The sequence below is a fragment of the Cygnus atratus genome, chromosome 2 (genome assembly GCF_013377495.2).
Source record: "Cygnus atratus isolate AKBS03 ecotype Queensland, Australia chromosome 2, CAtr_DNAZoo_HiC_assembly, whole genome shotgun sequence".
Classification (NCBI taxonomy): domain Eukaryota; kingdom Metazoa; phylum Chordata; class Aves; order Anseriformes; family Anatidae; genus Cygnus; species Cygnus atratus.
The window spans coordinates 115,560,822-115,586,055 of NC_066363.1; the positions used below are offsets into that span (position 1 = coordinate 115,560,822).

Below are 25,234 nucleotides of genomic sequence, written 5' to 3' on the forward strand. Positions count from 1 at the left end.
ATTGGACAGACAGACAAGTTCGGGGACACTGGGCTGGAGAAGAAAAGAGAACAAAACAAAACTGACCAAAAGGATGAGATTAGCTATGGACAATGGACAAAAGCGTGGCTCAACTGGAATCCTGCAGGCCTGTGCTGAATTGCAATTTAAATGTCTTCTGCATGTGGACGGACAGGTGACTTGTCTCACTGCTGCTGGCGAGAAACGGGCTGGAGAAGTGCTTTGTGCTGCACCTGTGCACAATGATGTATTGGGCAGGGATGTATTTGCAGGGGCCCAGCCTATGTGGCTGAGGGGTTAGGAGAAAGGAGGGAAAGCAAAACAAATATAGCATGAGAAGTAGAAAAAGCAAGATGTTGAAAGTAAGGAAGAACAAAAGTAATGCAGATCCTCTTCTCAGACCAGTAATTCTTGGGGAATTACTTCTCCTGCCCTTAACCCCAAATGTGTGCACTTCTGTAAAATATCATTTATGGGGCAATTCCATCATTTTTATAAAGATGGTGTAATTTGCATATCACATTTGGATTATGTTACTTATTTGCACACCAATCCCACTTAGCTTCTCCTCCTGCATTTCAAAATTTCAGACGTTATCCCTGTAAGCAAATATTGAACATTTAGTAACTACTGGCTTCTCTATTTAATCAAGGGACCACGTAGTATTTGTTAATGGCAAGAACATTAGCAAATAGTTAATGGATCTGCAGAAATAGCAGAAGACAACAGGTAATGTTTTCAGAGCGAAAACTGGGCGATGGTTTTAGTCTTCAAAAAGAGTATAGTAGCCAGTAAGTGGTGTTGATGGAGAGAATTACGATATCGATAGGCCCCCACTTCAAAAGCTACTGGCTGGGAGAAGGAAGGAGGCACAGAAGGAAGTGGATTTAAGGATTTGCTTTCCACAGGTAAAATGAGCATCTTGAAGGGTAACCAAGGAGTAGAGTAGGGTTATGAAGGCTTATTTCTATTTATGAGGATGATGACCAGCCTGAAGAGGGGAAGTGAGTATGTTGTCACAGATTCCTGTGTGGGAAAGGAGCACACCGCTGGGCTGCAGGGTGGGAGGGCCTCTGTGGAGCTTGAGACAGTAGGTGGGAACCGGTCAAGAATTGTATACTCTTGACTGTAGAATTCTGGTAGTATGAATTTAATTTTCTCTTTCTCTCCTTCCTTCCTTCCTTCCTTCCCTCCTTCCCTCCTTCCCTCCTTCCTTCCTTCTCTTGCAGCATTGTTGAAAGCAGTATCCGTTCTTAGGGTTGCTTTCTGCCTCAGAAAAGAAAGCAGGTTGTAGAATGGAAGTAACATGGATGTCTCAGGTGGTTCTAGGCAGCTCCTCTGTGAATCACTCAATTTCCCACTCGGAACTGGGGCATATGATGGCAAAGGATGATCTGATGAGAAATGTAGAGACATACCTTCACTCTTTTCCTATCAACTTCTTCTCTCATCAGCCTTCCCTTCCCTGTCCTCTTCGCTGGTTACTCTGTCATCTGTTTTATCCCCTTTTTTATCCCTAGCGCAGGTCTCATACATGAAGCCTCATCTTCTTCAGAATAGTAAAAAGGGATTAAAGAAACAAGGGGTTTGAGGAAGCAAAATGCAAGCCAGAGATTGAAGGTGTGCCATATTGGTTGTCTTAAGTGTAGTGTTCTCATTCAATGAAAGTAACTGTACATTCCCATAATTAATTATCTTTTCTTGCAGTTACATCAATTAGCATGTAACACAGATAAAGGGAAGAGGCAGTGGTTAGTTTTTTGCCTTCAGCAGCCGGCAGTGCAATATGTTAAGCCATCAAGTGCTATATGTGCTGCAGATCATTTCTCCCTTTGAAAAAAATGTGCCTGCCATTAAGGCACTAGCAAAGAAAAATGAGCCAGGAGTTTAAGGCAAAGGGGCAGTGCTTCAAATGTACATTTTATGCTGCTAAAGAGATCCACAGTACTGTGACCAAAATCCCATTAAATGGAACACTTTCTATTCAAATCATCCCATGACATGTTTCTGGTATTACAGTACCAGAGAGGCACATAACTGTCAGGCTTAGAGACTGCTCTTCTTTTCTTCCCTGAATGGCTCTGCAGGCTCAGACTGTCACTTCCAGTTCAGGATCTCAGGCTAAGTACTAAACTTCTGGGCTGAACAATGCCTCGCCTCTGTCTGCCTTAACTTGCATACCCAGCAAGAAATTAACAACTTCCTTCTCAAGTGAGGAAACCCAAAACCTCTCAAGGGAAGCTGCCGCACAGTTTCCCCTTCCATCAGCCCTGCTTTATGTCACTCATGGGGTGGACACTAGCATGGTGTTACTGGGGGGGTGCATTGCCTGCCCTTCGTGGGCAGTGTTAACCTGGCCAGGAGTGAGTGATCAGGAATAACTCAGATGAGAAGCTGTTGGTTGCTGCTTTTGCAGTCACCCTCTGGGTGTTTGAGGCATGCTGTGGCTTCTGATGTGCACAAACAATAGCTTCTCACCACACAGGGCAGCAAACTGCAGCGAGTTACAATTAAAGTCAGTGCTCACCCGCTATTACCATCCGACATTATTTGAAATACCACACTTAGCTTTCTTTCAAGGGCTGATCTCAGCGTCTTGGATACACTTAATGCTGATTCACATTAAATGCTTGCTGTTAAATGCTTTTAATAGTCCCAAGTGCTGTGTGTAGAGAATGGAGAGTGCAGGACTTGGTTCAGAGGAACAGAGAAACAGATGTTTAACTAAATCTTAAAAAAAACTGTCATCCCAAGCTCCTCAGTTATTGATGATGCTACAAACAATAAACTTGAAATGGTGAACTAATGTCCAGGAGTTTTATTTTGTTCACTGAGAAGCTAACATACTTTTTAATACATTCTTTATAGGAAGGACAGCCTTTTTTTCACCCAGTTCAAGTGCTTCGGTTAATCTTCACTTCTACAATGTAGACAGCTGTAACATTACTATCATATTCACCTACATTATACATTTAGAATGTTTCTACATTTCTACAGTATGTAGAAAGCTCATTAAAATGTGGGATTCCTTATAGAAACAGTTTATCTGAATAGCAGTAGCCAGTTGGTCAACCAGAGCTGTTGTTTTAATTAGAATATTTTTCGTTTTTTATGTTGTCTTCAATTTTTTATGTCTTGCAGTTGGATATTGAACTTTTCTTTTGCTGCGCACTTGGTCAGCCACCCTAGCCCTGGTTTTCTTGCTTCATCCCAGAACATTAGCAGCACTACAGAAGGGAGTAACTTGGAGGTACCTATTCAGTCTCTAGCTAAAGAGATTTGACTCCCTTCCTGCACTTTACAGTGGACATCATGGTTACTCGTTAAACTGGTATCCTTCTTGAAAGTCTCAGAAAGGACAAAGACCTGAAACATCAGGAAAGTACTGGCTCCAAGGATACTGATTTTCCAGGTCAGTCCTTAGGCACATTGACTGGGCAATTCAGAAGTCCAAATTAATGTTCCTCTGTTGTGTGTGTAAATATTATTCTAGCATCCTTCCTAGTGCTTGCTATGTGAGAAGTAAATCTGGCAAAACTCTCTCCAAATACACAACCCAAAATAAATTCAGAGAAATAATATATTGAAAGGGAAGGGCATGTTAAAGTATGATATCTATCAGGTAATGGAGCCCATACTTTGTTGCAAATATTTTTAAAATAATTTTTCTGGCTAGTATTACTATTTATCAAAGCTCTCCTTTGCTTAAGTAAGGGCTTGCTGCCTCACAGCCTGTCTGCTTGGTCCTGCAGTGCAGCCATTATACTGAATTTATGACACAATGGTAATTAGTGTGCCAAACCCAACCAGCTGATGTTAAAAAAAAAAAAAAAGGAAAGAAAAAGAAAACAAAAAAAAACAACCAAACCCGAGAAACAAAACCAGTGGCTTGTGCCTAACAATGCAGAATTAGATGGTAGAGGATGGGGAACCTTTATTCAAGCTCTAATGTTCACTGAACTGGCAGGGACACTGGAAATGAATGGCAGCGTAAGTAGCACGTTGAATAAATCTCTCCTCCAAGTTTGCTCTGTTGTAAGAACCCTTCTCAAAGTACAATGTCGCCCCAGCGTAAGGCACACAGAGAACCAAATGCTTACTCAGAGTGAACAAAAGCTCGTCTCCCGCTGCAGCTTAATGCTGTAACTTTTATTAGCAGCAAGTGACAGCAGTTTAGCCTCCCTTCCTTTTTCTAGATGATTACATTCTTAAGCCGATTGACTGTGTTGACTAAAGGCAGATGTTGATCCACACTCTTTCCTCTTACACACACAATGGCACATGAAGAAAAGAAACAGCAGATTTTGTGTGTTCAGGATAAGCTTCAGATTTTGATTGCCTGAACAGAGGTGAAAAATTGGTTGCTACATCTCAGGAGGCACAGTGTCCTCAGACCTGGCCAAAGCAGGGGAGCTGTCACGGGTCTGGGAGCCCAGAGCTGAGCCTCCCTCCTGAGGCCCCAGGCATGGGGCAGGGGAGCGTGGTCACAGTTTGGATCTGGCCGGATCTAGCACACTAAGTCACCAACGTAATACAGGGAAAATGTTGTCAAGAGAAGGGAGAATTTGGTGGGTCAAATGCATGAACAGCCTGCAGCCTTTATGCAGAGTTAAATGTAGATGTGTAAATGGAAATGATTTTCTTGTTTTCAATAGAGGCTGTAAGTACCAAGTTCTATTTCCACCCCACAAGCCCCAGCAGGTCCTTTGCTCCATGCTCAGTGGACACACAGGATGTGCAATGTGGCAGATACCTTTTTTGCTAAGATACGGGGATGCAATGGCAGTGCATGGGGTAGTGGATGGTATGGAACTAACTCACTGCACTGAACTTGAAAGCAATACTCTGAGCTTGTTTATAGCACTACTACAGGACATGGCACTGGGAAAGTGTTTCTGTAACTGCTAAATAGCTGAAAAGCTGGTGCTTGTAGGGGAACTCCATTTTAAGTAACTTGTTTGTGTGAATAGGCACATAACTTTACCCAGGATTACGACAGTGACATGTCAGCTGTAATTACCCAATTAAGCTTTTTTTTCAAGGAAAAGCATGTCTCAGATATCACCTTCTCTTGTGTAAATTAATGAGGAAAAAAAAAGACCTTCTGCAAGGATTTAGTAGATAAATTTTCTAGCTCAGCATCTGTAATGCATGGCAAATACATCAGATAAAGGTATCACAAGAGTCTGATCTCTCAAGAAGGCTCCTAACACTGTCTTATCTCAGGTGAGGGGCAATTTGCTGCTGAAAGGAACATCCAAAAGCAACTCCTCATTTGCAAAAAGAAAATACAAGTGAAGGAAAAGCACTTTGTTGTTTGTTTCTTTGTTTTTGGCATGCACAAACCAGTGAGGCAAGCTGGCTGCAGTAAAAGGGGACCACAAAACTCAGACAAAACTGTTATTTGCTTAGGAGCCTCTCTAGCTAATACAAAACAAACACTTGTAGGTGAAATCCAGCTGAAAGCAGCCAAATTGTGATCACAGGTTTTAAAGAGGTGGTTGTGTGGTAAAAAATATTTTGACTTTCAAACTGGAGTTCTCAAAAATGGTTAAAGCAAAGGTACTTTTCTAGCTGGGAAACTATGCTATCTGTGTTACTGCTTTGGAACTTGCTGAAGGAAAACATCCCTTTTGTTATGCCCCTTATTACTAGGAGAGAGATAAAATAATAAGCGATGAATGCTGGCATCCTTACTATCCTTTTCTCCTCTCTCTATATATATACCTAAGCTCCCATTCATATCTGTGTGACATAAGATGATTTATGCAGCTGAAGTAGTGGCCAGACATACCACTAGTAAACTGCTGGAAAAGCTGCTTGATTCTGCCTTGTGCAGTGTGAAAATGGATTTATGCACAGCGGAAGGAACTTAACAGGGATGACAATTTGATAACTGACATTGCTACGGTAATTTAATAAGAGGAGAAAACCTAGACTAGATCTCAAAAGCTTGAGTAGACATAGATAATAGCTCACTGGTAAACCATATCCTGAGGAACAAAACTGCTGCTAGTGTGCTGTCAGATAGGGAAATTCTATTCAGTAATGAAACAAGACACATTAGTGAAGCAGATGGCTTTCAAGGTGGTGACAGAAATAGGAGTGTGTGTCTGTTAGAATAAAATGCTTGAAAGGGTCAGAGCCCAATGGAGTTTGCACTGAGAAATGGAAAGAGGCTTTATATTTTGAGATTATGCCAAAAAGTTGTTTGTTTTAGAAACATTTTGGAAAATTCTGCACCCATTGATGGAGTGGTGTGGTAAAATATAGCCTTTTAAGTTCAACCCACCAGTGCCTGCCTATTATTCACACCAGGTCTGCTTCCTGTATTTGTTTATATGGGTATTTTTGCCCCAACAAAGGACAGATGATATATTGTGAGAATGTCTGTAAGTCTAAACAACCCTGACGATGACAACCATATAAAAGGGCTTAAAGTTCAGTTCTACATCTTCTCTTCACAGCACCTTCAGCCCATCCCTGGTGTCTTCTGGATGGTCCACCAGCTGTTTTTCTATCTCAATTAAAAAGAAAGTCAAGCTTACCTCCAGTGGCCTGTGTAGAATGTCTGTTCAAGCTGCTTCTCAATGACAGTTCAGGTGGAAACACTTAGAGACCTGCTGCTCCACCTGGACTGTCACAAGTCCATGGGACCAGATAGGATCCACCCGAGGGTGCTGAGGGAGTTGGTGGATGTGATTGCTGGGCTGCTTTCCATCATCTATCAGTGGTCTTATTCATCTGGAGAGGTCTTAGATGACTGGAGACTTGCTAATGTGATGCCTATCTATAAGAAGGGTCATAAGGAGGACCCGGGGAACTACAGGCCTGTCAGCCTGACCTCAGTGCCAGGAAAGGTGATGGAACAGGTCATCTTGAATGCAATCACACAATGTATACGGGACCACCAGGGGATCAGGCCCATGGGTTCATGAAAGGCAAGTCCTGCCTGACCAACCTCATCTCCTTCTATGACAAGGTGACCCAGCTGGTGGATGAGGGAAAGGCTGTTGACGTAGTCTACCTAGACTTCAGCAAGGCCTTTAACATGGTCTCCCACAGTATTCTCCTGGAGAAGCTGGCAGCCCATGGCTTGAACAGGTACACTCCTTGCTGGGTTAAAAATTGGCTGGACGGCCAGGCCCAGAGAGTGGTGGTGAATGGAGTGAAATCCAGCTGGCAGCCAGTCACCAGTGGTGTTCCCCAGGGGTTGGTGTTGGAGCCCATTCTCTTTAATATTTTTATTGATGATTTGGATGAAGGAATTGAGTGCACCCTCAGGAAGTCTGCAGATGACACCAATTGGGGGCAAGTGTCGATCTGCCAAAGGGTAGGAAGGCCCTACAGAGGGACCTGGACAGGTTGGGTCAATGGGCAGAGGCCAATGGGATTGGGCCAATGGGAGGTTCAACATGGCTAAGTGCTGGGTCCTGCACTTTGGCCACAACAACCCCATGCAATGCTACAGGCTTGGGCAGAGTGGCTGGAAAGCTGTGGAGAGGAAAAGGATCTGGGGGTGCTGATTGATGCTTGCCTGAACGTGAGCCAGCAGTGTGCCCAGGTGGCCAAGAAGGCCAACGGCATCCTGGCTTGGATCAGGAATAGTGTAGCCAGCAGGACCAGGGAGGTGATCGTCCCCCGGTACTCTGCTCTGGTGAGGCCTCACCTCGAGTACTGTGTTCAGTTTTGGGCCCCTCAGTACAAGAAGGACATCAAGGCCCTGGAGCATGCTCAGAGAAGGGCTATGAAGCTGGCGAGGGGCCTGGAACACGAGCCTTCAAGAGCAGTGACTAAGGGAACTGGGGTTGTTTAGTCTGGAGAAGAGGAGGCTCAGGGGAGACCTTATTGCTCTCTACAGCTACCTGAAAGGAGGGTGTAGGGAGCTGGGGGTCTGCCTCTTCTCGCAGGTAACTAAGGATAGAACTAGAGGGAATGGCCTCAAGTTGTGCCAGGGGAGGTTTATGTTGGAAATTAGGAGACACTTCTCAGAAAGAGCAGTCAGGCATTGGAATGCGTTGCCCAAGGAGGTGGTGGAGTCACCTTCCCTCCAGGTGTTTAAGGAAAATTTGGACGTGGTGCTTGGGGACATGGTTTAGTGGGTGATACTGGTGGTAGGGGGATGGTTGGACCAGATGATCTTGGAGGGTGTCTTACATGATTGCTCTGCTCTCTTAGCTAGAACAAAACAGAAATGAAATAGAGCTTCAACTGAAGCTAAATCCCAAAACAAAGTGACTTGTAAGGATGTCAAGGCACAGAAGCTGAGTGTGAAATGCTAACCTGAGACAGACTTACCTGGGCTGTACCTGCCCCTTGCAAACACTGTGGCACTGGATCAACCACCATTCCTTTCCCCCAACCCCATTTCTAAGTCACAGTAATTGTGTTGTCTATGTGGATGTACTATAATCACCTCAATGAGAAACAAAATCCTGGTTTAAACAGAAGCATCTATTTCATCATTCATAAAGAGCTGTATCTATATATTTTGGTTATCTCTACCAGTAGGTGTCATGGTACAGCAACCTGTGAAAATTCTCGGTTTAGTAGGGGATGAAGTGGTTAAATAAACACTAACTGTTGTGAAATTTTATTTAACTTACTGCATGTCGGTGGTTAAAATGGTGGTTAATATTGTCAGAAGGTATGACACAGACATTAGACCCCTTGTTTTGGGTGCACTATGGATTAAAGCCTTTGTCATTACCCAAAAATTTCTTTTTGACACCTGTGTGATATAACCCTTTCCCTCATTCCAGAAGCCATACCTGCCATTCGGTGGGACACACAAATGATGGGGTGGGCAAGTAACTGAGGAGTATCCTCCTCTGAAGAAATTCATGATAACTTCTCCTTTAAAGAACAAAATTCAAGATGAATGCCACACACTTTGCTACATCTAAGAGCAAATTGTTTAGATATTTTTGTCACATGTCAAGCCACACTCACAGCACTGTCCATTTTTGCGATGATCCCCATCTCATCCTTCCAGGAAAACAAAACAAAACAAAACAAAACATACAAACAGAAAAACCTGTCTGATGTGAGAAAATAATTAAAAGTAATGGTAGTGTGTCAGATGGGCAATAAGGTGTCTGGGCTAACTAGAACCATCCCCACTCAGTAACATTGCGGTGCCCCAATGGAGTAGCAGTTATAAATGTATGAACATCGTAGAAAAGTATGACTGTAAGTGGACGTCTCACTTTATCTCTGCTCTTTCCTCCTGCTAAGAGAATGATGAAACAAACACACACCTTTAAATAAGTGAAGATCTTATTAATATCCACATTCCAGAGTGGGGTAAATGACCAGAAAGTGGGAGAAATGTTTTAGCATAGACACACCTGCATTCACTGAGATAAGCTGTGACAAATTACAGTCTGACACATGCTTTCTTTCACCTTCAACACATGAGGCCTGAAGAGCAGTAGACACTCTCAGCTCCCACAAACTTCCAAGCGAGCTGAGGGCAGGAATGCCAGATAGGGTGTTCAGTTTTCAAGGCTTTGCCTGTGCAGACATGTTGCATTTTCAGTGTAATAAAGTGTTTGATCAGATTGCTGACCTGATGACTTCTCCTGATTATGTCTCTTGCTACCAATAAAAGCACGTTAAAATGTTGTTGTTTTGCATTTATTAGTCCATAAACATTGTGGTTAAAATAACAAACACATTACATGAAAAGGACTGTTACCCTTCAGCAAGGGAAGGAAAAAAAACAGGAGCATAACATATTAGAAATTTATAAGCCCTCCTTCACCTATCCTTGTTTCATGTTCTCAGCAAAGTTCTTGCTGTAAGTTCCAGGAGTATGTGAATCCTTTTTAGGTATTTTAGATTATTTTTGCAGCCCATCGTCTGAAGCTACAACTGTGTTTTTAAGGTAGTTGTGTTTACAACTGAATTGAAAGGCTTAGTATGAGAAAATAAATGGAGTCTTATTAAATGGATTCCTCAGAACAGTTTAAAAAAAATATAAAGCCTTTCTTTTTTTGAAAACCCTACCAAATATAGTAACAAAGCCAAACAAGAGTGTGAGAGCAAATATGCCATGAGGTTAAGTAGGCACCATGGAGGAGCACAAGAGTTAAACACTAGGAGCCTATATCAAGCATAAGCCTATGTCAAGGGCCCTAGTTAACCACGAGGAGACTTCTAGTCAAGCAAGACTTGACTAAGATCTCTAGCTATAACTCACCAAGTACCTACACAGAAACCCTTCTGCTCCTGGCTTGGAGAGGCTGATCACATGAGGCAAGTGTGCACCTAAGACTTGCTTGAGTGTTGGATATGACAGCACTGCAATAAGCACTGCCATCTACAGAACAGAATCAAAACTGTTTAATCTTCTTTAAAGATAAAACTTCTCTAGATTGACAAGCGTGGGTTTTACATAGCACTCCTCCACTTTGTTTCATCGGCATTATTGAAGGAAAAGTAGCTAGACAAGATTGCTACATTATACTGGTATCATCTCAGATACTGCTTTGGGGGGAAGTCAGGTCTCTGTTGAATTCCTACCATAAGGGTTAATTGTCCTTATTCTGGGAAAAGAGACAGGAGCCATTCTTGGAAGTACTTACCTTAAATCCTTGTCCTAACTACCCAAGTGTTTCTCAAAGATAGAGGAAAGCAGCTACTCTCTTCTGAGTACCTTTCAGGGGACTGATTTTCAAAACTGCTGCTGCTTAGCAGCTTGCAAAAACTCACGTGTGGTTGTTCGGTGCCAGGCTGGGCACATTTTTACACGTCTGTACTGTGTCCTCAATTTCAAACCAATATTCTCACATCAATGAAAAGTGAAATATTCACAAGGAAAAGCTACCATAGCATACCTTCTTGTCACAAATAACAACCACTTCAGTGCAGTTTACCATTTATTAGTGCTTGTGCTCAGTCTACTACTCAGCAACTAAATTTTGCAAGTGAATATTGGCAAAATAGATCACAGGTATCAGTGGATGAATATAAGGTCTCTGGCTCCCACACTAAATGTTTATCCTTTTTTGTACTGAAGGAGAATCAGAATAATGAAAGAGCTTTTTCCCTTCATCTTAGAGCTGTCAGCTTCCTAGAAAGCAACACATATCAGGGTATTTGATACTGGCCCCCAGCTCATCTGTGAGCTCATCTGTGATCACTGGAAGAACTGTTATAACATGGGAGAGGAGTAAGAGTAAAAGGAGATCAAAGAAAGAAATTGGACAGATACTTGGAGCAGATGGTCACCTAACAAGTAAGGAGAAGGAAAAGGCAGAGGCATTAAATGTCTTTTTTTGCCTCAGTTTTTAATATTAATGATAGATCTTGGGCTGCTCACTCCTCTGAGTTGGAGTACCATGACTGGGGGAGCAGTGATTTTTCCACTCATGGCCACCTAATTTGTAAGGGACCAGCTGCATCAGTTGAATGTTTGTAAGTCTATGGGGCCTGACAGGATTCACCGCAGAGTGCTGAAGGAGTTAGTGGATGTAGCAGCTGGATCCCTCTCAACAATATACTGAATGTCTGGAGTCTGGGGAGGTCCCAGCTGACTGGAAGCTAGCCAGCGTTATACCCATCTACAGGAAGGGCATGAGACTAGACCCAGGAACCTGGAGACCTGTTGGTCTAACCTCAGTCCCTGGAAGAGTTATGGAGAAAATGATCCTGGGTGCTACTGAACGGCATTCAAAGAACAAAGCTATTATCAGGCATAGTCAGCATGGGTTCATGAAGGGGAAGTCCTGCCTTAGTAATTTGATGTCTTTTTATGATAAGGTCACCTGCTTGGTGGATGAAGGGAAGATGGTAGACGTAATCTTTCTGGATTTTAGTAAGGTCCATGATACTGTCCCTCACAGCATCCTTCTGGAAATATTGTCCAACTGTGCACTGAACAGGTTCACGCTACGTTGGGTGATAAACCCACTGAATGGTAGGACTCAAAGTTTGAGTAAATGGAGCTACCTCTGGGTAAATGGAGTTACTTCTGGCTGACAGCTAGTCACTAGCAGTGTTCCCCAGGACTCAATTCTAGTGCTAGTTCAGTTCAACATGTTTATTAATGATCTGGATAATGGAGTTGACTGTACCTTTAACAAGTTTGTTGATATACTAATCTGGGAGGTGCTGTTGACTCCCGGCAGGAATGAGAGGCTTTTCAGAGGGATCTAAATACCTTGGAGAACTGGGCAATCATTGATGGCATGAAGTTCAACAAAGGAAAATGATGTCAGGTTCTGCACCTGGGGGAGAGCAATGCCAGACACAGGTACAGCCTGGGAGTTGAGTGGCTGCGGAGCAGCTCAGCAGAAAGGGCTCTGCGGATGCTGGTGGCTGAAGGCTCAACATGAACCGCAGTGTGCCCTGGCAGCCAAGAGGGCAAACCATGTTTTGGGGTGTATTAAACACAGCATGGCCAGATGGTCAAAAGAGGAAATTCTCCCACTATATTTAGTGTTGGTGTGACTTCGTCTTGAATATTGTGTGCAGTTCTGGGCTCCATGATATAAAAAAGATATACAAGCCCTTGAAAGTATCCAGAGGAGGGCAACAAAGATGGTAAAGGGGTTGAAAGACATGTCCTGTGAGGAGAAGCTGAGGACACTTGGGTTGTGTAGTCTGGAGGAAAGAAGGCTGAGAGGTGACCCCCCCGCTCCTTGCAGCTTCCTGAGGAGGGGAAGCAGAGGGATATGACTGCCTATGCTCCATGGTGACTGGTGTCAGGATGTGTGGGAATGGCACAGAGCTGCGCTAGGGGAGGTTCAGGCTGGACATTAGGAAAAATGTCCTTATTGTGAGGGTAGTCAAACACTGGAACAGGCTTCCTGGAGTGGCGGTTGATGCCCCATGCTTGTCAGTGTTCAAGAGGCATTTGGACAACGCCCTCGTTAATATACTTTAACCTTTGTTTAGCCCTGAAATGGTCAGACAGTTGGACTAGATGTTCTTTGTAGGTCCCTTCCAACTGAACTATTCTATTCTATTCTATTCTATTCTATTCTATTCTATTCTATTCTATCCTATCCTATCCTATCCTATCCTATCCTATCCTATCCTATCCTACTCTATTCTACTCTACTCTACTCTGCTCTACACTATTCAACAATCAATGCTGTATTTCATCCAGATAAATGATGTGATTTCCTTAGTTCAATATTTTCTTAATATTTTAGTTAATTTTATGACTGGAATTCCAACAAGTCATAAGGGCATCCTGTTCATGGGGCTTACCAAATCTTAATCAGGTAAAGCTAGAAGACGTAGGTTACTGCTTCTCATGTTTATAAATATATTCTAAGCTTAGAGTTGCTCTCTGTTCAACAAGTGCTGTCTCTTTAACCAGTCAGGAGTGGCCCTTATCCATTGATGTTATTCATAGCCTGGGACTGGATCTGGAATATTTGAACTGTAGGTAATTCTTTCCAATAGTTGACCAACAGAAATTCAGTAAACTAAAGAGTGACAAATAGACTAAGTAGTGCCCACCCAAAATGTGTCAAGCTGAGTCGTGACTCAAGTAACTTAAGGCAAACAGCTCTGGATCTGAAGAGTGCTGTCAGGGCTTAGCTCTTTTTGGGTCACCTAGTACCTACTGATTTCTTTCATTGTACTGTGTCATTCACACAGTATTACTATAACAATAACTTAATATTGGTGGGGAGCAATAAAGGTTAATAATAAAAAATAATAATAAAAAATATCCCTCTTAGTATCCTTATTCAGCTCTAAAAAGAAAAAAAAAAAAAAAAAGCTACCTTTATTAGTGACAAGGATGGGCAGTCTCTTTTTTAACCAGAGGAGACTCATTTTCACTTCTTTACATCATAAAAATGTACCAACTAGAATGACGTGCATCCACCGTTAATAAACGTATTTCTCTCTCAATTTTTTGAAAATGGAATTCTCTTTCAAGTCCTAAAATATCAGTATGAAGTCTCACTGACAGTGATGTAGGGACCTCTGCCTCTGGAAGATCTTCTAAAATATTACTGAAACATCCCCAGACTTCCCACAATACCTTAGCCACAGCATTTCATGGAAATTTTCCACAAACTCTTCAGCCCCAAAAATATTAGAAATGCAATGACTAGACAAAAAGAGATAGGAAAGAAAGCTTTTCTTTAGCAGCATACAGTGATCCTAACAGCATACTCTGACACATTGGAGTAATGGGTCGAGGTATTGATACTAGGATCTAAAGGATTTGGTATTTAAGACACTAAACTTTAGTCAATAACTATGTGGTAGTTTTTGAATCGAGCTTGATTTCAAGCCCTTCATCAGCATAATGTTTGTAAGGTAACAGAGTGAGAAAGCAATTGGCATGGACAGTAGACAGGCATGTACCACCTTCTGTGACCCGCTTATCCATATTAAAAGGTGGACTTCCTCTGTACAGATTTTCCCACACAGCAGTAGAAATCTGGACTTCATATACTGTATAAAAACTTTTATCTGAACTGCTGAAGAGTTTCTTCCCTCCCCCCTATTTCTTCTTTCCTAAATTCCCTCTTGTTTTTTCTTCACTGTTTCTTCCTACTCCACTAATAATAATTTAAAAAGGAGCAATCATATGATTCTGTACTTCAGCACAGAGATCATTAAGGTTTTCTGAATGTGTACCACAACTATATGTAGGACATTAAAGACTGATATTAGTCTGTAGTTTATTTTTTAATAGTTAAATGTTTTTATTCAAAAGTGTTTGAAAAAAAAAAAGTTTTAAAAATTAGCCCGTGCTAACTATTAGAGAACAGATCTGCAAGTGAAGCTTGCTTTGTAGCTTGCAATTTTCAAGTATCAAGGCAGCAAATGAAAGCCAATAAAGCTGCCTGCTGGCTAGGGCAGTAAGAACTTTTCTCAGCTAGAAGCCATTCCTCCATATAACAAATCCTTCCCTCCCTCCTACAGAAGATGAGAGAAAATAAATAGGTCAAACTTGTGGTGCTACAACACTCTGAATTTGCAAGCACAAATAAAATTCATTTTAAAAAGTTAAACAGAGATGTTGGAAATAATAATAATAATATCAAAAATGCTTATGCTTTATTAAAAGATAAATAAATAAAATCCTAGTGCTTTTCCTGCTCTGAGTGTTTTGCTATGTTGTGACTGAGTGTAAAAAAAAAAAAAAAAAAAAAAAAAAAAAGCACCAAGAACTGATTAGCAACCCTACAATAATAAAACACCAGCCTTGCAGGAAAAAGCAAAAATTTATGCGATTTAAGTTTCCAGGGAAGCTTTAAAAAAAGAACTTCAATTAAAAATATTTTCTACAAAACCCTGAAAACTCTAACACTGTTTCTTTTTTAATTAGCTACTGTGATCCGCCCCCTCGCTGAGTCAGTGGTTACTTAGACTCTCAGGGAAAACATGGACAATCCTATCTACACACAATTGGTAGACCAGATCCTTCTCTCAACTCTCCTTACACCATAATTTTAAAGTTGGCTTACCACAGCAAAGCTATACTTACGAAATAAATTATATATGTAGTCACAATAATTAGAACTCTTTTCCATTGTGTTTCCAGACATTCGTTGTTAGAACAGGGAACAAAAAACTTTGCATAAAAAAATCTTTCTTCATACTCAGGGAAATTAACTGAATTAGGTGGTGCAACATAAAGTTTCTATTCATAAAGCAGGTGTTAATTTTATAGTCTTTCCAGCTCCTTTGTGCTCCTTTTTTTTTTTTTTCAGCAGTGTAAAAGAGATTTAAATGGGTTATTTGGTTTAGAGTATAAAACCATTTCTGCATCCTCTTCCCCAACATTTGATCCAGTCCTGAGGACAGCTTACTAGAAAAACAGAATTCAATCTTTGGACTTCACATTCGGTACTTGGCACATCTGGAACACTGCTTATCGGGACAGCATGTTGGAAAGGAGTCAAAGGACCTGGCTCAGGCGTTCACAGATTGCATGGCCTCAAGCAACTCGCTTGCCTTTTCTGCCTGTTTTTTTCCTCCTACGCATTGGTATCCATGTAGATAGGAGTGCTTTCAGGGCAACATGATGTCTCACTATGTTTGGAAAGTGTATAGCACAATGGAGTCCTGATTTTGGCCAATACTCTCATATTCCAAATGACATAGACATCCTATAAGTCAGGAAGTTCATGAGCCTCTGTGCTGGGTCTGGCTGGGATGGAGTTAACTTTCTTTGGAGACCAACTTTTTACATGGGCAGCTAGTAATAGGACAAGGAGGAACGGTTTTAAACTAAAAGAGGGGAGATTTAGATTTAGATTAGAGGTTAGGAGTAAATTCTGTACTATGAGGGTGGTGAGGCACTGAACAGGTTGCCCAGAGAAGCTGTGGATGCCCCTTCCCTGGAGGTGTTCAAGGCCAGGCTGAATGGGGCTTTGAGCAACCTGGTCTGGTGGGAGATGTCCCTGCCCATAGTGGGGTGTGAGGGGTGGAATTATATGATCTTTAAGGTTCCTTCCAACCCATGATGTTCTGTTCTTCGCAGCAGCCCATATGGTGCTGTGCTTTGGATTTGTGGCTAAAAAAGCATCAGATGTAGCATATGAACATTTTAGCTATTGATGAACAGTGTCTACAAAGCATCAAGACTTTCTGTTTCCCACTGTGACCCACCCACAGCAAGTAGGTGGGCAAGGGGTGGGCAAGAGGCTGGGAGAGGACAACTGGGTCAGCTGAACTGTAGTGTCCAAAGAGATATTCCATACCCTATAATGTCAATCTCAGCAATAAGACCAGAAGGAAGCTTTTCCAGAGTAGTCATTGTTCAGGGACTAGTCTGCTGATCAGAGGTGGTGAGTGATTGCCTTTCCATCACTTTTTTTTTTGTTTATTTTTTGTTTTATTCTTCAATTATTAAACACTACCCACTTTTTCTTTTTCTTTCTCTTTCTTTCTTTCTTTTTCTTTCTTCTCTCTTGCTTTTGCCCTTCTGATTCTTTCCCTCATCCTGCTGGAAGGAGTGAGAGAGCAACAAACAGGGTGGGGATATACCTGCAGCCAGGGACAACCTATGATAGCCTCAAACTGTTGAAGGTCATGGGCATATATTTAGAAAGCATTTCTATATGATTGCTCTATTCTTCTGTATTGCTATTTTTGCTACATCTTTATATGTTTTATTTATCGTCAGAGCCAGGATACAAGGGTAAGTGAAAGATCAGTCTTGTCCAGTGCAGCCATTTTATATTCTTCCATACTTACTCCAGTAACCAATCAATTGCTTGATTTGTGCCGTTATTTCACAATTCATTTTCATGTGCTGGTAACTGTTTTTCAATAGTGGCTGCTGTCGGGGCTAAATTCTGACTCCAGCCTCTATTTAGATCGGCTGTAGATAGAAAAAAAATATACATCTTCCTTACGAATGTCTGTAGAGCCTCTCAGAGTCAAACTGAGAGGTGTTTTAACAAGTTTATAGTAAGTTTTTAACACAGGGATAGGAACTTGAGAAAAACAAATTTTCTCTGTGTTTCAGTGTTTCACAAAACTTACCCCACTTAAAAGGTAGTCAACAGGTACACAGATCATTACAACAAGAATATCTAATTCCTTCAGTATAGCTGCTTTCTGATTATTTTTATAGCTATGATCATGTACATGCTCATCTATTTTTCCTCGTTCAGAAGATTCTCCATAAGGGATGGACAGCTTTTGAACTCTCAAACACTTGCTTACCCATGCAGTGGTTTTCTGGAGCTTCTGATACTCATGATCATCGTGACTGTTACAGTGGTGTTCTTTGATGACAAGGAGCAAGGTGCCAACCTGGAAGAATCCATTTGACCCCAGATCTCTTTTCATGAATTCTGGCTCCAGTTTCTCCGCTGACAATGTCAAATACAGTAAATAAATCCAGTAAGTTACCAAGCTGGTGGGATTGTCTACTACCCACAACTTAAGGTTGTTTCTAAAACTGCTACCCACAGTTACTTGTCCTGTCAATGAAAACCGCCCTTTCCAGAAACTCCCTGGAAGACTGAAGGTCTTACAGGACTGCTCCCAAGGAACCTCCAGGATAGCTGGGAAGATGTGAGGCCATGTCAAGGCAGACCAACACCTACAGCCTGCACTGATGAGGTGTACTGAGGCATGCATTAACTTGAAGGACTGGTACAATAATGATACTGAATGTAAGGATAATGCTTTTGTGAAGGCAGTCTTAGACAGGAATACTCAGGGATGTGCCTGTGCTGGAAGGGATTGACCTTACCCTAACAGCAAAATTTATTTAGCCTGAGGTGAGTAGGCATTGGTTACAGAAGATGTGGATAGGGAAAAGAAATAACTCTGAATTTATTTCTGAATAGCTGACTCAGCCTGTGGCTGGAGAGAGATCTTCCCCACCTGAGCCCTTTCTTCCTTAGGAGGCTCAAGGCAGGCAGAGAGTAGATGGCTCTGAGAGCTATATTAGATCCAAGAGGGCAAACTTAATTGCGATGTCTGGTCTATATTTGCACACACAGAAGTGGACTGAGATTTATTGTCTCTCCCTCACTGGATGGGATTGAATTTCAGTATACTCATAGAACAGAAAGTTAAAATTATAGCTGAATCTGTGATTGCTTTAAAGAGGAGATGAAAAAAAAACGTACTCAGAGGTGGAAGCAGCTATAGAGTAAAAATCCCATTAGCTTGCTGGAATATGGCACAGATAAACCACTTGAGGGCTGAAAGCTAAGTATCTCTTTGAGCATTTAGAGACAAGTGTAAATTGCTCCTGTAATTGAGGAAGGCCTTAAAATTTTCAAAGAAGACAGCCAGAAGAGGATGTGGTATAGAAGTCACACTTGGGGAACTATTAAGGTAAGTTAAGGGTGGAGCAGGAAAAAGGGAAGACTAGCAACAGGCCTTGAAGGTCACATGGTGACCTGCAACTTTCTTACTTTTCTCTCAAGAGAAGGAAGGATTGGCGGAGAGGAAAGAGGAGTCAGAGGGTAGAACACTGATCTAAATCTCTTACCTCCTCTTCCTCTAGCCTATTGTCCTTATCTGGATTTAGCAGGGTGGCTTAAAAAGGAGTGAGGCTGCCCAGCTGAGAAGCATTCCTGGCTGGCAAACAGCCTCTTGGAAAAAACTGCTGGTTGCTGCTTAACTGGCAGCTTGAGGCATACTGGCCCTGCAAAACAGAACTAAGGAAACTTGGAAACCTAAGCACAGTTTTTACCCTTCTTCTCTGAGGAAAATGTGTGCCAGAGCTGTTCTTTGGCTGAAGACAACATAGCAGCATGGCACAAGATACCTGCTTCATCCCCTCCTGACAAGCAAGAGACAGAATAAGATGTAGTTATCTGAACGTGGAAGAGAGGAAAAAGGCACTTGGTTCCTAACAGACTTCTGAATGCCTGGAGAGACAGAAGTAGAGGGAACCACACTTCTGTGGTGTAGATGAGCTACAGGATTTCACAAGCATGGTGAGAAGATCTAAGAAGCAAATGCATCTCTCAAATGATGGGTAACAGTTAATAAGAAATTGCAACAGCATTCTCATATCCAAGAATAAGTGCCTTTAAAAAGGCACCCAATAGATATTTAAAAATAAATGCAGAGTAGCAAAATGGTGTTGCCTCCAGCCAACTTACTGCTATAAAATGTTAGTGACTCAGATCTCATGATTTATGGACCACACGCTTCTGCTCTTATTGAGGAAATTCCTCATTAAAACAAAGCTTCAGCTAGATAAGCCTACTGGATTTATCAATAATTTTGAGAAATCAGCTTTGGCTGTCTGCATGAATTGGACTGGAAATCTCTTTTTCCTGTTTAAAGAGAGTAATATTTACAGCTTTAAATGCTATGTCAATTTGAATGTTATAATGTTTCACAATCATGTATTTAAACACAGAAATCTGTTTATTTACCCAAACAAAACAGAGGAAATGATTCCAGCCCTCAGGTTTTGAATTCTCATTTAAATATGTGAACATCAGTCCACAACTTAAGAGATGTTTGTGTATCTATGTACCCCCAAAATACTCATATTTCATAGGCTTTTTCACATTAATATTCACCAACAGTATCACAAAAGTTCTTTTTCTTTTACATAACTGTAAGCAACAGTAATTCTAGAAACACTAGAGAAAAAAAAGCATAGCAATGTCCACAGTTACAAGAAAAAGTGCACATTACTTGGTCACAATCACAGTCATTACTTGGAAAACTATATGTAACAAGTAGATATAAAATATCACTGATGCCTTAAACTCATTGTCAAAAATGGAATTACATAAAATTTTGTACATGAAATAAGGCAAATTTAGGAATGCACAAGAAACTTGTTATTCAACAAAAGCTAAACAACAGAACAGATAGTACAGTAAGCATAAACTAAAGTACCTCTTCTATATACTTAAAAATAAGCCTGCCGTAGCGCACAAAGAAAACACCATTAATGTGTAATCAATATTATAAAATAAGAAATAGAGGGGTTGGGAAGAGTGGGGGAGGGGAGAGAAAAGTTTTATAATAGTTGCAGCTGCATCCATTTACATTTTTGTACATTTTTTAGCTAGGCCTGGGAATTATACAAATCATACCAGAAGTGTCAGTGACCTTCCTCCATTAGAATTTTGTTTAAATTAAGGAAAACAAAATAAATACACACGAGTGCAAATTTTCAGATTGTCACTTGCAACCTCTTAACATTCATCATCTACATCCAATCACAACTAGAGGGACTTGTATAGGACAGCAGCAGTGATCATGGAGTTAGATGAGCTCACCGTAAGAAATCAATTTCTCTTTTTATTTTTTTCTCAATGATATGTCTTTTTTTAAAAAACCCTCAACTCTTTATTAATCGCTAATAAAGCTGCAATATATTACAGAATGGAGTTGAGAATGGTATGAATGCAGGAAATGCATGCTTCCTTTGGAAGGTATTCCATAGATGACAATTTACAGTACATGGGGGAAGAATTATCCAGCATCAGGAGTTACTCGTTGTAGAAAGAATATGAAGTTGGGGAGAAGGGCACAGTCAGGGGTTCAAGAGAGGAAGGGGGGACTTACAATAGCTCCTCAAAACATTTTCAGGACCAGTGAAAAAGTTTACCAAAGTAAAAATGAAAAATCTTGAATGAAAACAAAAATCTTTTGTTTTGTTTTTTATAAAAATTACATTTTTTTAAAATACAAGATCCTTTTAATTGCAATTGTGCCCTGTAGCAACAGGACATTTGGCAACGTTTTGCCATATACTGCAGCTTTAAGTCCAATGAGTCAGTATCACATTCCACTAATATTGCACTTGGATCTTGAACTATTTTTTTAAAAACCATCACAGCATCTTCTGTTTCCTCCACTTGTTAGAACGAGTTAATTTCTAGCCACTTTTTCGATATTTATGCTGACACACTAAAACAAAAGCAATAGGCTGGACACAGTAAAGTACCTCAGAAATACTAGAGGTCGAAGTTCACTTGAAGCACCTTAACACATCACTTTATGGATCAAGAACAGTGTGGCATTATGGTAATTAACTCTCCTAAAAGACTGTGCAGTAACTGAAGTGTGTGCTCTGCGAAATCAAAATGTCATTAGTGGAAACTCTGAGATAAGACCAGGCCAGAGTGTAGTTCACATGACTCAGTTCTGCTGCAAAATAAGGTTTTCCAGTTCATCTGCAGAACGCAATAAAAATGCAGCTGATTCTCGATACCCTGCCACAAGCTGCCTCACTGCGTTTATCTCAGTCGGACTCAGCTGGGGTCTAGAGCTTGTACTACTGGAGGATCCAGAGCTGGTTGCTAACTGCCTCTTCATACTGAGATCTGTTGGACCTGCAGATAACAAAGGAAAAGAAGAGAAGGTTCAGATCCCGCTGCCAAAGACATTTCACTGCCACAGGTTTGTAGATACAAAACCACAGCAGCAAAACCTGCTCTCAGCTGAGTGCCGGTAAGAAGCAGCACATATGCGCAACAACTGTTCAGTTACCATTCCCTTGACAGGAACCACAGTGATTTATTTTTATATACGACAGAAGCCCTTAAAATTCAGCTGACATAACACAAGTCCACTGCCAGCCTCTAAGGGGTATCCCAACAGTGTTATCTGCATGCCCCCCAAAACTGCCTGGGGATCTGATGCTGGCGAGCATGCAGAAAGCTCATCTCCTGTGCACCCCCCCAGCTCTAGCTGCTGTCATAGCCCTCATGGCAATCTGCACACTTGTTTTTTTTGTTGGTGGTGGTTTTTTTGTTTTTATCCCAGAGTATCGAGCTTACGCTCTCTAGATATCTATTTTCACAACTTTTTGTGCTTCAATTAGCACATGGCCAGATTGTGAATCACTTACTGAGGTAGATAAATGGTCTTTCACTTAAATAGTCCTTATGCCATGTGATCTTTTAAATAGCCCTTGTGATCTTTTATTTAAATCATTAGTTGTGAATGATAGGAGGTCAGTGGGAATCTGGTTGGTATAGTAAGTAATACACTACCATTTTTTTTGTGGGCTGCATACAGCTGGCAATATTTTGCAAGGATCTTGTAAGGTCTGAACACTGACAAGAGAATCTGCAGCAATCACCATGTTGCATTGGCAGCTTCCTCGCTGTACCACTATGTCTAGCACTTCTCATCAAAGAATATTCTCCAGACCATGTATGCTGCCTGCAGAAGACAGAACTCCTGAGGGCAATCTGCAGATTACTGTCATTGACTAAACCACCTGCTATCTTGAAGTTCAGCTTTGTGGGGAATTTCCCTGGTAGCATGACCACAGTTATTAGCTAAAACATACGGTGCTTTGATGAGGTGTTTGCATTTTCCACTTAACACAATACATTTTTTTCTGCCTGGAGATTTGGACAGGCAGAATTGGATTCAGGACTTTTTTTAACATAGAAGGATACAGATGGTAAGTATACCTATGAAGCAGTTCATTATGTGGAAATCTGGATGAACACTGTTCATTCATTTTGACAGTGTAGCAAATCTATACTTCTGGCAGGCAGAAGATCAGCCTGGCCTGATCTTAGTCTTAATACTCTCCTGAAAACTGAGATCAAGTTATCTCCAGCAATGTATTTTGCTTTCCTATGAGATGAATTTCACTGTTGAGTTTCATCTGGAAAATGTGTTTCAGTGCCAAAAGTTTTCCCAGGATTGGCACCACTGTGGATAGACTTCCTAAAGAGACTGGGATAATTTTATAATTTAGCATATTCGACTACCAAACACACCAATTTATACTCCAGAGACCCTCCTAAATAATTCCATCAGAATCACAACGTACAAAAACATATTTCTAGCTTAAGTGCTAGTGGAAAGAGATGCACTGATTTCCAGAAGCTGAAAATCTGGTCATAAACATTACCTATTTTTCTTTTACGTTTATGCAACTATACATCTGAGACCACAAAGGATGTCAAGACTGCCATGTCCCCACATGCACTGAAGTTAATGAAAATCTCCCCCCGAGTGAATGAAAGTAGAGCTGGGTCTATGAAAAGAAACTACTCAAACAGAAAGGGTCCTCTTAGATCTTCCTATTTCCCATTATGCAACTAGCATGAACACCACTTAGCCTTACAACTGTATTATCCAGTTTTACACTGGCGTAAATGAACAGACTTTAAATGACTTCCAGTGTACAAAGGATAAATAAAAGGACAATCATCCTACATGAATTTGTTTCAGTGTGACCACACACTGCTGGGAAATGATCACGGTGTGAAGAAGCTCAGAGGATGCTTCCAAATAAAACCTTAACCTGGCACAGGGAAGAGCGGTATACACATCATAAAGGCAGCTGGACTGAATGGTTGTAATAAGCCATTAAAGACTTTTATATTTATTGAGGCAGCAGTGGAAGAGCTACCACATATTGAAGGCAGTGTGCTCCAGGTGAACCTGCTTTAACTTTTATGCTCTTTCCTTGATTCTCATTCATGTCAGAGCCAAAAACACACACACAATATAGGGCACAACAGAGCTGCTGTGGCAAAGTGCATCTTTTTCTGAAAGGAAACTGTAGGGGTTTTTCTGTTTGTTTTTCCTTTGTAATCCAGATTTTTAAGTGGTTGAACAGAATATTATTTCACTCATAATTTGAAAATGTATAGAAGCATTCTTGCTTACACTTGTGAGGTTTTCCTTATAAAAATAAAAGACACACAGTAAAAGCACCACTCTGAAAGGAAAACTAGGTGAAGACCAGATGTCCAGCATGCGTAAGTCTGTGTGATTCCTCACAAGGCTATAGAGTCACACTGATGTACTCAAATTGAAAGACTGGCCCTCTATTCCTAGAAGTGCTGATTAACTATCATGAAGAAAGTGTGTTTTTTTGTGTGTTTGTTTTGTTTTCAACTCTTTGGAATATGTATCTTTGAATCTCTGAAGGAACTGGAAATAGTTTTGTGCAAGTGCAGCTAAGAATTGAGACAAATGTGCAATTTGCATTCACAAAAAAAACATCAGGGCCCAAAACTTCTATTGGTCTGGGACACTTCTGTTGTATGCTGAGTTCTTGTATGCATAAGAAATGTGAAATCTCAGATTTTAACATGGCCCTGATACTTCAAACTATTTATTTTTTCTTTTATTTCTATATAGTAGGAAAATAGGATTTCATTCACTCTGCAACTCCTACCTTAAGTTCTTAACAAGTAACAGTGCTGTTCCCCTTCCCCTCAAAGAAAAGCCCCCTGAGCAATAAAGCAAAGAAATCCAGACATACAGAAATGTGTTCTTGGCTATGGCTTTAGGATTGTGAATACGCCAGTGCCTTCCCAGGCAGAGAAGCTGCATGTGCTGGCAGAAAGCTGAACAGAAAGAGGACAAGCCATGCTTGATGTGGGGATAAGGATTTCAGTTTTTTAATTTTGTTACATGACCCCTACACCTCACCTCCAAAGCTTGTTTATGACAGGACAAGCTTTATATCTGGGACAATACCTTACTCAGAGACTCACCACATGATGTATTATACTGAATTCAGCTTTTAATATCTATTATAGACACTTACTGGCAATATTACTGATTATTAAAGGCTGCTTAGGCTGCTTTCTACTAAAAATGCTTTAGCCTTATCTGTAGCTTCATCAGTCATACCTGGTCCTTCAGGAGATAAGGAGTAAATGCATCTTATTCTTCTAGTATAGATTTCCCTGTTTTTGTGCAAATCGGCTATTGAAAGACACAAACCTAAAGCATACTAATAAATATCCACCACGTTTCTTTATCCAGGCAAATAAATCACAGCTATTCTGAATGCTTCTTAAAATAACTGGTTACTGTGGACACTTCA

General features: G+C 41.0%; 1 protein-coding gene across 4 annotated transcripts in view; it reads right to left on the bottom strand.

Annotated features, from left to right (window-relative positions):
• Positions 1-21,564: 21,564 nt before the first annotated feature.
• NOL4 (nucleolar protein 4) overlaps positions 21,565-25,234 on the bottom strand; it is a 189,299-nt gene continuing 185,629 nt past the window's right edge. For all 4 annotated transcript variants that reach the window (XM_035553235.1, XM_035553234.1, XM_035553233.1 and 1 more), the window contains one exon: positions 21,565-21,758. In XM_035553235.1, coding sequence (XP_035409128.1) covers positions 21,565-21,758 — 194 coding nt within the window. The remainder of the gene's footprint in view (positions 21,759-25,234) is intronic.